This window comes from Pangasianodon hypophthalmus, chromosome 28 (genome assembly GCF_027358585.1).
Source record: "Pangasianodon hypophthalmus isolate fPanHyp1 chromosome 28, fPanHyp1.pri, whole genome shotgun sequence".
In the NCBI taxonomy this organism is placed as follows: domain Eukaryota; kingdom Metazoa; phylum Chordata; class Actinopteri; order Siluriformes; family Pangasiidae; genus Pangasianodon; species Pangasianodon hypophthalmus.
The window spans coordinates 6,064,468-6,079,196 of NC_069737.1; the positions used below are offsets into that span (position 1 = coordinate 6,064,468).

Below are 14,729 nucleotides of genomic sequence, written 5' to 3' on the forward strand. Positions count from 1 at the left end.
TCGTTTCTGCGGTTGTTCCAGCAGAAGAACTTGGTGATGTGGAAGATGTGACAGCTGTGGATTCTGTTGTTTCACTAAGACTAGTTGAGGTTAGCAGTGTCGTTTCTGCAGTTGTTCCAGCAGAAGAACTTGGTGATGTTGAAGATGTGACAGCTGTGGATTGTGTTGTTTCACTAAGACTAGTTGAGGTTAGCAGTGTCGTTTCTGCGGTCGTTCCCCCAGAAGAACTTGGTGATGTGGAAGATGTGACAGCTGTGGATTCTGTTGTTTCACTAAGACTAGTTGAGGTTAGCAGTGTCGTTTCTGCGGTTGTTCCCCCAGAAGAACTTGGTGATGTGGAAGATGTGACAGCTGTGGATTCTGTTGTTTCACTAAGACTAGTTGAGGTTAGCAGTGTCGTTTCTGCGGTTGTTCCCCCAGAAGAACTTGGTGATGTTGAAGATGTGACAGCTGTGGATTCTGTTGTTTCACTAAGACTAGTTGAGGTTAGCGAACTTGGTGATGTTGTAGATGTGACAGCTGTGGATTCTGTTGTTTCACTAACACTAGTTGAGGTTAGCAGTGTCATTTCTGCGGTTGTTCCCCCAGAAGAACTTGGTGATGTTGAAGATGTGACAGCTGTGGATTCTGTTGTTTCACTAAGACTAGTTGAGGTTAGCAGTGTCGTTTCTGCAGTTGTTCCAGCAGAAGAACTTGGTGATGTTGAAGATGTGACAGCTGTGGATTCTGTTGTTTCACTAAGACTAGTTGAGGTTAGCAGTGTCGTTTCTGCAGTTGTTCCAGCAGAAGAACTTGGTGATGCTGAAGATGTGACAGCTGTGGATTCTGTTGTTTCACTAACACTAGCTGAGGTTAGCAGTGTCGTTTCTGCAGTTGTTCCAGCAGAAGAACTTGGTGATGTTGAAGATGTGACAGCTGTGGATTCTGTTGTTTCACTAAGACTAGCTGAGGTTAGCGAACTTGGTGATGTTGAAGATGTGACAGCTGTGGATTCTGTTGTTTCACCAAGACTAGTTGAGGTTAGCAGTGTCGTTTCTGCGGTTGTTCCAGCAGAAGAACTTGGTGATGTTGAAGATGTGACAGCTGTGGATTCTGTTGTTTCACTAAGACTAGTTGAGGTTAGCAGTGTCGTTTCTGCGGTTGTTCCAGCAGAAGAACTTGGTGATGTTGAAGATGTGACAGCTATGGATTCTGTTGTTTCACTAAGACTAGTTGAGGTTAGCAGTGTCGTTTCTGCGGTTGTTCCAGCAGAAGAACTTGGTGATGTTGAAGATGTGACAGCTGTGGATTCTGTTGTTTCACTAACACTAGTTGAGGTTAGCAGTGTCGTTTCTGCAGTTGTTCCAGCAGAAGAACTTGGTGATGCTGAAGATGTGACAGCTGTGGATTCTGTTGTTTCACTTACACTAGCTGAGGTTAGCAGTGTCGTTTCTGCGGTTGTTCCAGTAGAAGAACTTGGTGATGCTGAAGATGTGACAGCTGTGGATTCTGTTGTTTCACTAACACTAGTCGAGGTTAGCAGTGTCGTTTCTGTGGTTGTTCCAGCAGAAGAACTTGGTGATGTTGAAGATGTGACAGCTGTGGATTCTGTTGTTTCACTAAGACTAGTTGAGGTTAGCAGTGTCATTTCTGCGGTTGTTCCAGCAGAAGTACTTGGTGATGCTGAAGATGTGACAGCTGTGGATTCTGTTGTTTCGCTAAGACTAGTTGAGGTTAGCAGTGTCGTTTCTGCAGTTGTTCCAGCAGAAGAACTTGGTGATGTTGAAGATGTGACAGCTGTGGATTCTGTTGTTTCACTAAGACTAGCTGAGGTTTGCGAACTTGGTGATGTTGAAGATGTGACAGCTGTGGATTCTGTTGTTTCACTAAGACTAGTTGAGGTTAGCAGTGTCGTTTCTGCGGTTGTTCCAGCAGAAGAACTTGGTGATGTTGAAGATGTGACAGCTGTGGATTCTGTTGTTTCACTAAGACTAGCTGAGGTTATCAGTGTCGTTTCTGCAGTTGTTCCAGCAGAAGAACTTGGTGATGCTGAAGATGTGACAGCTGTGGATTCTGTTGTTTCACTAACACTAGCTGAGGTTAGCAGTGTCGTTTCTGCAGTTGTTCCAGCAGAAGAACTTGGTGATGTTGAAGATGTGACAGCTGTGGATTCTGTTGTTTCACTAAGACTAGCTGAGGTTAGCGAACTTGGTGATGTTGAAGATGTGACAGCTGTGGATTCTGTTGTTTCACTAAGACTAGTTGAGGTTAGCAGTGTCGTTTCTGCGGTTGTTCCAGCAGAAGAACTTGGTGATGTTGAAGATGTGACAGCTGTGGATTCTGTTGTTTCACTAAGACTAGTTGAGGTTAGCAGTGTCGTTTCTGCGGTTGTTCCAGCAGAAGAACTTGGTGATGTTGAAGATGTGACAGCTGTGGATTCTGTTGTTTCACTAAGACTAGTTGAGGTTAGCGAACTTGGTGATGTTGAAGATGTGACAGCTGTGGATTCTGTTGTTTCACTAACACTAGTTGAGGTTAGCAGTGTCGTTTCTGCGGTTGTTCCAGCAGAAGAACTTGGTGATGTTGAAGATGTGACAGCTGTGGATTCTGTTGTTTCACTAAGACTAGCTGAGGTTAGCGAACTTGGTGATGTTGAAGATGTGACAGCTGTGGATTCTGTTGTTTCACTAAGACTAGTTGAGGATAGCAGTGTCGTTTCTGCGGTTGTTCCAGCAGAAGAACTTGGTGATGTTGAAGATGTGACAGCTGTGGATTCTGTTGTTTCACTAAGACTAGTTGAGGTTAGCAGTGTCGTTTCTGCGGTTGTTCCAGCAGAAGAACTTTGTGATGTTGAAGATGTCACAGCTGTGGATTCTGTTGTTTCACTAAGACTAGTTGAGGTTAGCAGTGTCGTTTCTGCGGTTGTTCCAGCAGAAGAACTTGGTGGTGTTGAAGATGTGACAGCTGTGGATTCTGTTGTTTCACTAACACTAGTTGAGGTTAGCAGTGTCGTTTCTGCAGTTGTTCCAGCAGAAGAACTTGGTGATGCTGAAGATGTGACAGCTGTGGATTCTGTTGTTTCACTAAGACTAGTTGAGGTTAGCAGTGTCGTTTCTGCGGTTGTTCCAGCAGAAGAACTTGGTGATGCTGAAGATGTGACAGCTGTGGATTCTGTTGTTTCACTAAGACTAGTTGAGGTTAGCAGTGTTGTTTCTGCGGTTGTTCCAGCAGAAGAACTTGGTGATGTTGAAGATGTGACAGCTGTGGATTCTGTTGTTTCACTAACACTAGCTGAGGTTAGCAGTGTCGTTTCTGCAGTCGTTCCAGCGGAAGAACTTGGTGATGTTGAAGATGTGACAGCTGTGGATTCTATTGTTTCACTAAGACTAGCTGAGGTTAGCAGTGTCGTTTCTGCAGTTGTTCCAGCAGAAGAACTTGGTGATGCTGAAGATGTGACAGCTGTGGATTCTGTTGTTTCACTAAGACTAGTTGAGGTTAGCAGTGTCGTTTCTGCAGTTGTTCCAGCAGAAGAACTTGGTGATGTTGAAGGTGTGACAGCTGTGGATTGTGTTGTTTCACTAAGACTAGTTGAGGTTAGCAGTGTCGTTTCTGCAGTTGTTCCAGCAGAAGAACTTGGTGATGTTGAAGATGTCACAGCTGTGGATTCTGTTGTTTCACTAACACTAACTGAGGTTAGCAGTGTCGTTTCTGCGGTTGTAACAGCAGAAGAACTTGGTGATGTTGAAGATGTGACAGCTGTGGATTCTGTTGTTTCACTAAGACTAGTTGAGGTTAGCAGTGTCGTTTCTGCAGTTGTTCCAGCAGAAGAACTTGGTGATGTTGAAGATGTGACAGCTGTGGATTCTGTTGTTTCACTAAGACTAGTTGAGGTTAGCAGTGTCGTTTCTGCAGTTGTTCCAGCAGAAGAACTTGGTGATGTTGAAGATGTGACAGCTGTGGATTCTGTTGTTTCACTAAGACTAGCTGAGGTTAGCAGTGTCGTTTCTGCAGTTGTTTCAGCAGAAGAACTTGGTGATGTTGAAGATGTGACAGCTGTGGATTCTGTTGTTTCACTAAGACTAGTTGAGGTTAGCAGTGTCGTTTCTGCAGTTGTTCCAGCAGAAGAACTTGGTGATGTTGAAGATGTGACAGCTGTGGATTCTGTTGTTTCACTAAGACTAGTTGAGGTTAGCAGTGTCGTTTCTGCAGTTGTTCCAGCAGAAGAACTTGGTGATGTGGAAGATGTGACAGCTGTGGATTCTGTTGTTTCACTAACACTAGTTGAGGTTAGCAGTGTCGTTTCTACTGTCGTTCCAGCAGAAGAACTTGGTGATGTTGAAGATGTGACAGCTGTGGATTCTGTTGTTTCACTAAGACTAGTTGAGGTTAGCAGTGTCGTTTCTGCGGTTGTTCCAGCAGAAGAACTTGGTGATGCTGAAGATGTGACAGCTGTCGATTCTGTTGTTTCACTAAGACTAGTTGAGGTTAGCAGTGTGGTTTCTGCAGTTGTTCCAGCAGAAGAACTTGGTGATGTAGAAGATGTGACAGCTGTGGATTCTGTTGTTTCACTAACACTAGCTGAGGTTAGCAGTGTCGTTTCTGCAGTTGTTCCAGCAGAAGAACTTGGTGATGCTGAAGATGTGACAGCTGTGGATTCTGTTGTTTCACTAACACTAGCTGAGTTTAGCAGTGTCGTTTCTGGAGTTGTTCCAGCGGAAGAACTTGGCGATGCTGAAGATGTGACAGCTGTGGATTCTGTTGTTTCACTAAGACTAGTTGAGGTTAGCAGTGTCGTTTCTGCAGTTGTTCCAGCGGAAGAACTTGGTGATGTTGAAGATGAGACAGCTGTGGATTCTGTTGTTTCACTAAGACTAGCTGAGGTTAGCAGTGTCGTTTCTGCAGTTGTTCCAGCAGAAGAACTTGGTGATGTTGAAGATGTGACAGCTGTGGATTCTGTTGTTTCACTAAGACTAGTTGAGGTTAGCAGTGTCGTTTCTGCGGTTGTTCCACCAGAAGAACTTGGTGATGCTGAAGATGTGACAGCTGTGGATTCTGTTGTTTCACTAAGACTAGTTGAGGTTAGCAGTGTCGTTTCTGCAGTTGTTCCAGCAGAAGAACTTGGTGATGTTGAAGATGTGACAGCTGTGGATTCTGTTGTTTCACTAACACTAGCTGAGGGTAGCAGTGTCGTTTCTGCAGTTGTTCCAGCGAAAGAACTTGGTGATGTTGAAGATGTGACAGCTGTGGATTCTGTTGTTTCACTAAGACTAGTTGAGGTTAGCAGTGTCGTTTCTGCAGTTGTTCCAGCAGAAGAACTTGGTGATGTCGAAGATGTGACAGCTGTGGATTCTGTTGTTTCACTAACACTAGCTGAGGTTAGCAGTGTCGTTTCTACAGTCGTTCCAGCGGTAGAACTTGGTGATGTTGAAGATGTGACAGCTGTGGATTCTGTTGTTTCACTAAGACTAGTTGAGGTTAGCAGTGTCGTTTCTGCAGTTGTTCCAGCAGAAGAACTTGGTGATGTTGAAGATGTGACAGCTGTGGATTCTGTTGTTTCACTAAGACTAGTTGAGGTTAGCAGTGTCATTTCTGCGGTTATTCCAGCGGAAGAACTTGGTGATGTTGAAGATGTGACAGCTGTGGATTCTGTTGTTTCACTAACACTAGTTGAGGTTAGCAGTGTCGTTTCTGCAGTTGTTCCAGCGGAAGAACTTGGTGATGTTGAAGATGTGACAGCTGTCGATTCTGTTGTTTCACTAAGACTAGTTGAGGATAGCAGTGTCGTTTCTGCGGTTGTTCCAGCCGAAGAACTTGGTGATGCTGAAGATGTGACAGCTGTGGATTCTGTTGTTTCACTAAGACTAGTTGAGGTTAGCAGTGTCGTTTCTGCGGTTGTTCCAGCAGAAGAACTTGGTGATGTTGAAGATGTGACAGCTGTGGATTCTGTTGTTTCACTGACACTAGTTGAGGTTAGCAGTGTCGTTTCTGCGGTTGTTCCAGCAGAAGAACTTGGTGATGTTGAAGATGTGACAGCTGTGGATTCTGTTGTTTCACTAAGACTAGTTGAGGTTAGCAGTGTCGTTTCTGCAGTTGTTCCAGCAGAAGAACTTGGTGATGTTGAAGATGTGACAGCTGTGGATTCTGTTGTTTCACTAAGACTAGTTGAGGTTAGCAGTGTCGTTTCTGCAGTTGTTCCAGCGGAAGAACTTGGTGATGTTGAAGATGTGACAGCTGTGGATTCTGTTGTTTCACTAACACTAGTTGAGGTTAGCAGTGTCGTTTCTGCAGTTGTTCCAGCGGAAGAACTTGGTGATGTTGAAGATGTGACAGCTGTGGATTCTGTTGTTTCACTAACACTAGCTGAGGTTACCAGTGTCGTTTCTGCAGTTGTTACAGCGGAAGAACTTGGTGATGTTGAAGATGTGACAGCTGTGGATTCTGTTGTTTCACTAAGACTAGTTGAGGTTAACAGTGCCGTGGTTTCTCCTTTTAAGGCTCCCAAAATGATACCTGTAGTTCATTAAATTATTATTATTATTATTATTATTATTATTATTATTATTATGGGTGAATGACGAATCAAGAACTTACCCATTATTAACATGCTCAATTCTTTTCTCTTCATCCTGATTATTTTCAAATAAAACCTTTAAATGATATTGCATTTATTGTTATACAATATTTAGGGATTAAATATGTTAATTTAAATGTTATTTTTTCCCCTCCCATTAGATAACATAATGTTCTGTTAGATCACATTATGTTACTTTCATAATCTGGATTGAGCAGATTTTTATACATTGGTAACCTTTCTCATGGTCTGATACTAACATTTAGTACCTAGTGTTTTCTCAAAATTCTTGCCCTTTTTTTCTGCAAAAGGTTAAACCTTTAAACCAGTCTGGGAAGTTTATCACAATTCTGTAGAAACTCCCTGCCCTTAGGTACAAAGATAAGCTTTACTAACAATTAAACATAACTACTAAATGATAATAAATAGCACATTATTATATACTGATTTAAATAACTGGGTGTAATAACTATACTATTATATCAGATTCATTTAAAGGGACAGTAATTTAAATTTAAATAATAAATTCTTTTTACATTTCTTTCACAGCATTGGGTGATTTACTTAAATTTGCACTGCTATAGCTGCATATAGGGTATAATAGTTATTTTGACTGGGCATGTAAGCAATTGAAGAGCATTAACTTTTGGATCCTACTGTTTCCTAAAAGCTCTGATGTCTTCCCCTGCTCTTTCACCAAAATCCTTTACTTAATTTGTCCAGGAAAATGACTGTGTCAGTTTTGGAATTTTTGCCAGTCAATTTTGCTATCAAATTTAAACAAAAAGTAATGGTTTACTGAAAATCGAGGAGTAAAAAAAAAAAAGAAAAAAAATTCATTTTGGTCATTTTGGATATTTGCCAGAATTTAGCTGCAGTGCCATCCAACAGGTTTTCCCAGAACATCACACATTTATTACATAGCATAAATTTATACAGGATATAATATCTATATTATTTATATTAGATATAAATCTAGGCAGGTTTTATTCTTTATTTTTTCGTTGTTTGTTTTTATCACATTAAAAATGATTAAATGAAATACAGTATAGGTCTCTTTGAGTGATCTGTTTTTGCCCCCAAATATTAGAAGGTGAAAATAGGATTAAATGTATATATCATGTTAACAGTATATAAATAACATATAGCATTACATAAAGGATTAAACTTAAATTATTATAATATATATATTTATATTATGTATAAATTTGTGGTGTATGACTTTTCTTGCTTACCTGAATCACATTTAAAAGCAATCTTAAGAATCTTACCGCATGAGGAAAAACAAACAAAAAAGCAAGAACAAAAGAGAAAATAACATTTAAAGTATGACAATAATACTTTCTTAAAGTGTGTCTTATGTTGAGATAAATTATATTTCATGTACATGAATACTTGTATCACTTTTATCCATAAAAATGAATAAATCAAACTCACCTAGTTGCCCTGCAATCTTTGTAATAGATAGATTACAGTTCTATTATGCAGTGTTTATAACATTAAAGTCCTCAACCTCAGGTCAGTGTCACAGTCCCAAAATTCAGGCTATTGAAGCAATGCTTGTCTTGGTTTGGTTTTTATATTGGCTATGTGTCACCATGACAAATAACCTTTTTTTTCCTCTGTGATGCTGATTGGGGGATGGTACCTGTCATCAATCTTTACCTCGTCACACAGAACCTAGTGACACTTTCATGTTTGTCATTTGTATTGGTTGAAATTGGCACTGTAGTCAGCATTCCATTGTCATCTTATGTAAATGCAAGAAGCAAATGCGATACCTTCAAATCTTGCTGCAAATGAGATTCTGTCACAAACTCAAAAACAATTATATTTAAACTATTCTTGCAACACAACTGCAACAGAATATCTTATTTTATTTGTAAATAAAATTTTAAAACACAGTGAATGCTTTCTATGATGCATTCATTCATTTTTCATTTTGAAGTGAAAAATCATTTATATGCAAACAAAATGTTTACAATGCTTTTTGGCTTTCAAACAGTAAATATTACAAAATCTCTCATGTTTCTCCTTTGATTGTTTTTCATCAGTTCACATTCATTTTGCAGCTAAAATTAACAAAAAATTTTGAATGACCTAGATGTATATAAGCATGGGTAGCTAGTAGCAAGAAGATTGCTGTTAGTTTCTGATGTATTCCTAATATGCTATGTTTTTTTTTTTTTTAATTTAAATTAGTAAGCTGGTGATGGTAGAGGAGGACAACATGGTGGCTGAAAACATCAGCAGGTTTTTCCAGGTGCTGTAATTTAAGAATATCTTAATCACCCAAAATATGTTTGCGTTTTTATGCAAACAGAATAAGATTCCAGTTCAGTGGACATGAATATTCGATTTCTTCTTTGTGTGGTGAAACAAGCAGTTGAAACAATTAAAAATGAAATAATATTGTATTTTTTAAATTTATGATAGAGTTGCATTATTTTATGATGTATAGAAATATATTAATACATGATCAAGTCATCTGTGTTATTTTGTTTCCTTCTACATTCTGAACATTGTTTTTTTTTTTCTTTCACATTCTGCTAGCTAAATACACAAGACGGCGGAGGGGAATTTTATCCATCACTGTGGCATTTGGTTTCTGTTTATTGTTTCCTACATGGTGGCTGCATTGAGTTATGTGATACATGACTATTATTAGAGCTTAAGCATCTGACTATAGATTTTTTTTTCTGAAGCATGTACAATGAATATAAAAGTCTACACAACCCCGTTAAAATGGCAGGTTTTTGTGAAGTAGAAAAATGAAACTAAGATAATTCATGTCAGAACTTTTTCCAACCTCAATGTGAGATTACGACATATAAAAATTAAGTGAAAAACAAACAAACATTTTAGGGAAAAATTAAAAAAGTTACAATAGCCTGGTTGCATAAGTATGTACACCCTTTTATAATTGGGTGTGTCTCGTGTTCACAAGTAATTATCTTAGAGCCGTCATTAATTAAGTTATTCTAATTAACCCTAAATAAAGAATAGCTGTTTCTGTAGGATTTTCTTGACATCCTCTTGGTTTCATTGGACTGCTGATGCCATGGTCCACAAAGCATGTATGGTATCTCACTTGTTGAAAGGAATTGACCAGGAGAGGAGTATAAATGAATTTCCAAAACATTAAATGTACCATGGAACACCGTGAAGGCCATCATCAACAAGTGGAGAAAATTGGGCACCACAGTGACAACACCAAAAACAGGAAGTCCCTCCAAAATTTACAAAAGGACAAGACAAAATCTTACCAGGGAGGCCGCCAAGAGACCAACGGCAACATTAAAGGAACTGCAGAAATATCTGACAAGTACTGATTACTCTCTGCATGTGACAACGATCTCATATTCTTCACATGTATGGGCTATGGGGTAGGGTGGCTAGACGGAAGTCCTTTCTCATAAAAAACATCCAAGCCCAAATAAAATCACCTCAAACCATGTGGCAAAATGTGTTATGGTCTGATGAGACCAATTCCAAAATGTATGTTTGGTGCAAAAAAGCACATCACCAAAAGAACACCATACCCAAGGTGAAGCATGGTGGTGGCAGCATCATGCTTTAGGGCTGTTTTTCTTCAGCCAGGACTGGGGCTTTTCTCAAGGTGGAGGAAATCATGAATAACTACAAATAACAGTCAATTTTAGTGTAAAACATTCAGGCTTCTGCCAGAAAGCTGAAGATGAAAAGGAATTTCCCCTTTCAGCATGACAATCATCCGAAGCATACATAAAGCAATAAAGGAATGGCTTAACTAAAAGAACATCAATGTTTTTGAATGGCGTAGCCAGAGCCCAGACCTGAATCCAACTAAAAATCTTTTTTGCCCTAAAAAAAAGTTTTTGATCATTTTTCACTTTATTTGTATACTTTGCAAGTATAAAAGTTATACATTAAAGGTGGGAAAAGTTCTGACATGATTTATCTTAGTTTAATTTTTTTACTTCACAAAAACCTGCCATTTTAACAGGGGTATGTAGACTTTTATATCCATTGTAAGAAAGTAACAGTAGGGGTAGTTATAAATCTAGATATCACATTTCAGACATATTCAATTTCTTAGAGAACATAAATAAAATTCTGAATAAAGTTTTTTTTTTTTAATGCGATTAGCATGTGAAATAAATTAATCATGAGAGAAAAAAAATCACATATTATAATTAATGAATTATGTGTAAAAAAAATTAACATGTGAATAATAAATCATTAGTTTAAAAATGAGGATGTGCATGTGTTTTTATTTTTTACAGGATTTATTCATTTTTATGTTAATATTTCACATGTAGGCACACGTTTTCATTTATCAAAAATCTAACACTTTACAAATAATTTTTTGATAATGATCATTGGAAAGTGATTATTAAATTAAATTTGCTTCTTTGTTCCCTTACTTTTCTGCATGAGTCAGTGCAGGCATGTTCTAGCAGTCTGAGGAGATCCCAGCTGTGTGGAAGCATTTCACAGTTTCGACAAGCAATTTCTAAAAGGATTAATAAAATAATAAAAGTGTTTATTTCCCTAAATGACCTTGCAGCTTTTTTTTCTCTGCAGTCTTTCAACTGTTACAGAGTCAAGAATATTTTTTGTGTTTGTTCATACTCATTGTTCCTCTTTGGGGGTTGGTGGATCTGACGTTCCATTCGTATTTTTTTTTTGTCCGTTTGTTTTTTTAACATTAATCACCTAGGTGCATTCGATCGTGAATACATGCAGCAAGGTGTGGTGATATCACGTCATTATGTGACCTTGTCTAAATATTTCGCCATGTATGAACACGTGGGGTTAATCAAACCACAGATACATAACTAGTGATTTAGAGGGTCATTGTTTCTGAGCACAAGTAAATTTTATGAGTTTGAACTAATCCATGTTAAAAATGTTGTTTTAAGAAATCCTCTGTTGGTGTCTGATTTGCTCTTACAGAATAGGGTTTTAATAATATAGTAAATAAGGAATAAAACGCTTGAGTGATGTGCTGTTAGAGGAAAATAATCAGTGACAGGATTGCGTGATGTGACCCAAAGCAACGTAGAGCTACTCTTCTCACAGTTACATTATTTTCCTATAAAAGAAAGTGTTTATCCTACAGCAATATGCCAACAATTGCAACTTGTTAATTAATTAATGAGACATCGTGCTTTTTAATCCATTTATAATTTAATGTTGTGGAACATCTGAACATCTAAAAACAATTTAGTTCCTGTTATCACTTGTTATAGCAGCTATTGCAGCCATTCAGCTTCTTTTTTATCTGCAGATAAAAAGACAAAGAAAATCAGCTTGTCATGTTGCCAAGAAACCAGAACATGAAAATTCCTCTGCTGTGAAGACTTGTCCATGGTGGGAAATTTACTGACTGTTGCAAATTGCTGACACTGGAGATTCCTTCTATAAATATTAAATTCAAGTCTGCTTACAGAAAACTTCACCATATCAACGATTAGATGGGTTTTTTTTGTTAAATAACATTACAATCTAAAAATAGTTATTACTAGGTTTAGATTACGCTGTTTGTCTTCCATATAAGACCCTGTGAATGATTTGTTACTATAGAAACGATAACGCTAATTAACGTTAATAATATGTTAGCTCAGCAGTTAATATTCTGAACCCTGAACTGACAGAGAGCCCTCTTTGATCTTTAAGTAAGGCAGTTTCAGCATTTTTTTCTGGCTTCTGTTAGTGTTAGTGAATCACTGGGAAACTTCACACCATTTCATATATTTTTAAACCATTTTCTCTCACATGACATTGTAGCTGAAACGCAGCACATTGCTTTAGGTAAACCTCACTTTAACCCTTACCTGCTCAGCTGTAAACTTACATCAGAATAAATAAATAAATAAATAAATAAACAAATAAATAAATAAATGTGTTACAAGCAATGATGTGTACCTCAGCTTGCATGCATTGCTCTTGGAAAAATTAAGATGACAACTCCAAATAAAATGGGAGATGAAGAATCAGAGATAGAACTTTATACCAACTAAGGCCATAATTTTAATTGAACTCTTATTGCCTTCACTGTCACATACACTAGCATGGATACACAACTTACAGCAGTGTTCTTCAAACCAAGCACCAAGTCCCCCAGATGCTCTATCGAAACTGTGATCCCAAGGGAACAAACAGAAAAGTTGCAGAAACAAAAGACATTTAACTCTCATGCCTGCAATTAAAGGCCACGCTGATTAACATTGCAGTGTATTGAAAGTGATGTGGTGTGTGCGACACTGTGCGACTGCTTCTTGTGTAAAGCATTCATTTAGCAGGTGGAAGTGGGATTAAAAGCAACTAATTCTATCTGTGCTTACAAATGTGTCTCATTATCTTTGAAGCCATTGACATTCTCTGTGGTTAAGTGTATGTGTTAATGGTTAGTAATTTGTAATTACCCCTGAAATCCCTGAGATGCCATAAGAGCCACTCTTGAGCCCTTAAGTGATGAAATTATTCAGCATTCGTGATTACTTGTGTTAGGTGTGTTAGACGTTAACTACAAGGAGGGGCCCTGAAGACTCATTTGGGAAGGATAACATGTAACAGCACAGCATTCATTCATTCATTCATTCAATTGATTTTAAAATCTATTCTATTTTTAAAATGTATCAGGCCTCAGAGCCCACAGACATTCCACATTTTCATCCTATCAGACCTCATATCATTACTTTTTTAGAGTGAATTTTTTTTAAAAACATGGATATGTTAGAGTTCTTCATTCATTCATTCATTCATTCATTCATTCATTTACAGCAAGCACTTTATCCTGGTCTGAGGAAAACTGGGCATGAGACTGGCATACACCCTGGAGGTAGTAGCTTTGTGCTTAAATAATGCAATTAAAGCAAGACACTGCAGGTAGAAATGACAGTTTTGGTCACACCAATCATTTTTCAAATTTTTGGATAAATTACATCTATAACACATCAATAAATTTATGCTAATTGATGCATATTTAATTATATGAAGCCTCATTTGCATAAATGAATGTAGATTTTTTTCATAAAAGTTCCAACACAAAAATTCCTGTAAGAATATCAGCAGTCAGTGGCCAAAGGTTAACTATGATATCTATTGTTTTAAAAAAAAATTACCCTATTCACCTGTAGTGTATCGTGTTAAATATTCAAACAATACCCAAAGTTATAAGCTATAATATATTACAGCACTGACAATGAACATCATTTCAGGCACAGAATTTGCTAGAAATCTTGCATTATTTTAACATGGATCAATCATAAATCGTCAAACTAAAATCCATTCGTGTCAAAGGTCATTTCTGAGTTGGTTTATTTAACTAATCATTTTTGTTTATGTGTGTGTACTAACTTATGTGTATATTTAATGATAATATGTCTAGTCTTAGTTTATACTGCTCATTGTGGTTTATTGTTTAGTTTATCTCTTTGTGAACGTTTCTTTGTTACGCTGCTCCACCAAATTATTCGATTGTTATTGGCATTGTATATACAGTTCACACCCCTATGAAGAAAGTTACTGAGAAAAACTGCCTCTAAAATAATCTTTGTCCCAAATTGACATTGGTTTGATCATTCATGATAGATATGCAAGCAAATAATATGATATTTAATAAGAAATTTTTAATCAAACATATACTTTTTCATGCAGATTGGTCAGAACTCATCAAATTCAATTGATTTGGGTCACATGATATTTATCATGAAGGAACATGCAAATACTTTATTAAAGACACTGACAAAATAATAATCAGTAACAGATCTATCTGATTTTGTCAGTAGAAGTTGTTTATTGTTGCATCTACTGAGTTTTTGTATTATTATGGGTTATATATATATATATATATATATATATATATATATATATATATATATATTTTTGCATTATTAATTTAAATTGTTGCATCTACTGAGTTTTTGTATTATTATGGGTTATATATATATATATATATATATATATATATATATATATATATATATATATATATATATATATATATATATATATATATATATATATATATATATATTTTTGCATTATTAATTTAAATAGAGAGAAAAAGATAACATGATGAAGGATTGACTGATTATAGCCGCTATAAAGTAAGTGATTACAGGAACCAACTTGCTTCACAGATGCTTAAAATGCTAATTAATGTTAAAGAAGTAACAATGTGAAGAACTTC

At 37.1% G+C, this 14,729-nt stretch overlaps 1 protein-coding gene across 1 annotated transcript in view; it reads right to left on the reverse strand.

Moving 5' to 3' along the window:
• Positions 1–8,094, reverse strand: part of LOC113545795 (mucin-19) — a 41,402-nt gene extending 33,308 nt beyond the window's left edge. The window contains exons 1-4 of the mRNA XM_053230889.1: positions 7,988–8,094; positions 7,786–7,816; positions 6,571–6,626; positions 90–6,489 (exon numbers count right to left, since the gene is read on the reverse strand). Of these exons, the coding sequence (XP_053086864.1) occupies positions 90–6,489; positions 6,571–6,604 (6,434 nt within the window). The 5' untranslated portion in view covers positions 6,605–6,626; positions 7,786–7,816; positions 7,988–8,094. The remainder of the gene's footprint in view (positions 1–89; positions 6,490–6,570; positions 6,627–7,785; positions 7,817–7,987) is intronic.
• Positions 8,095–14,729: the final 6,635 nt, after the last annotated feature.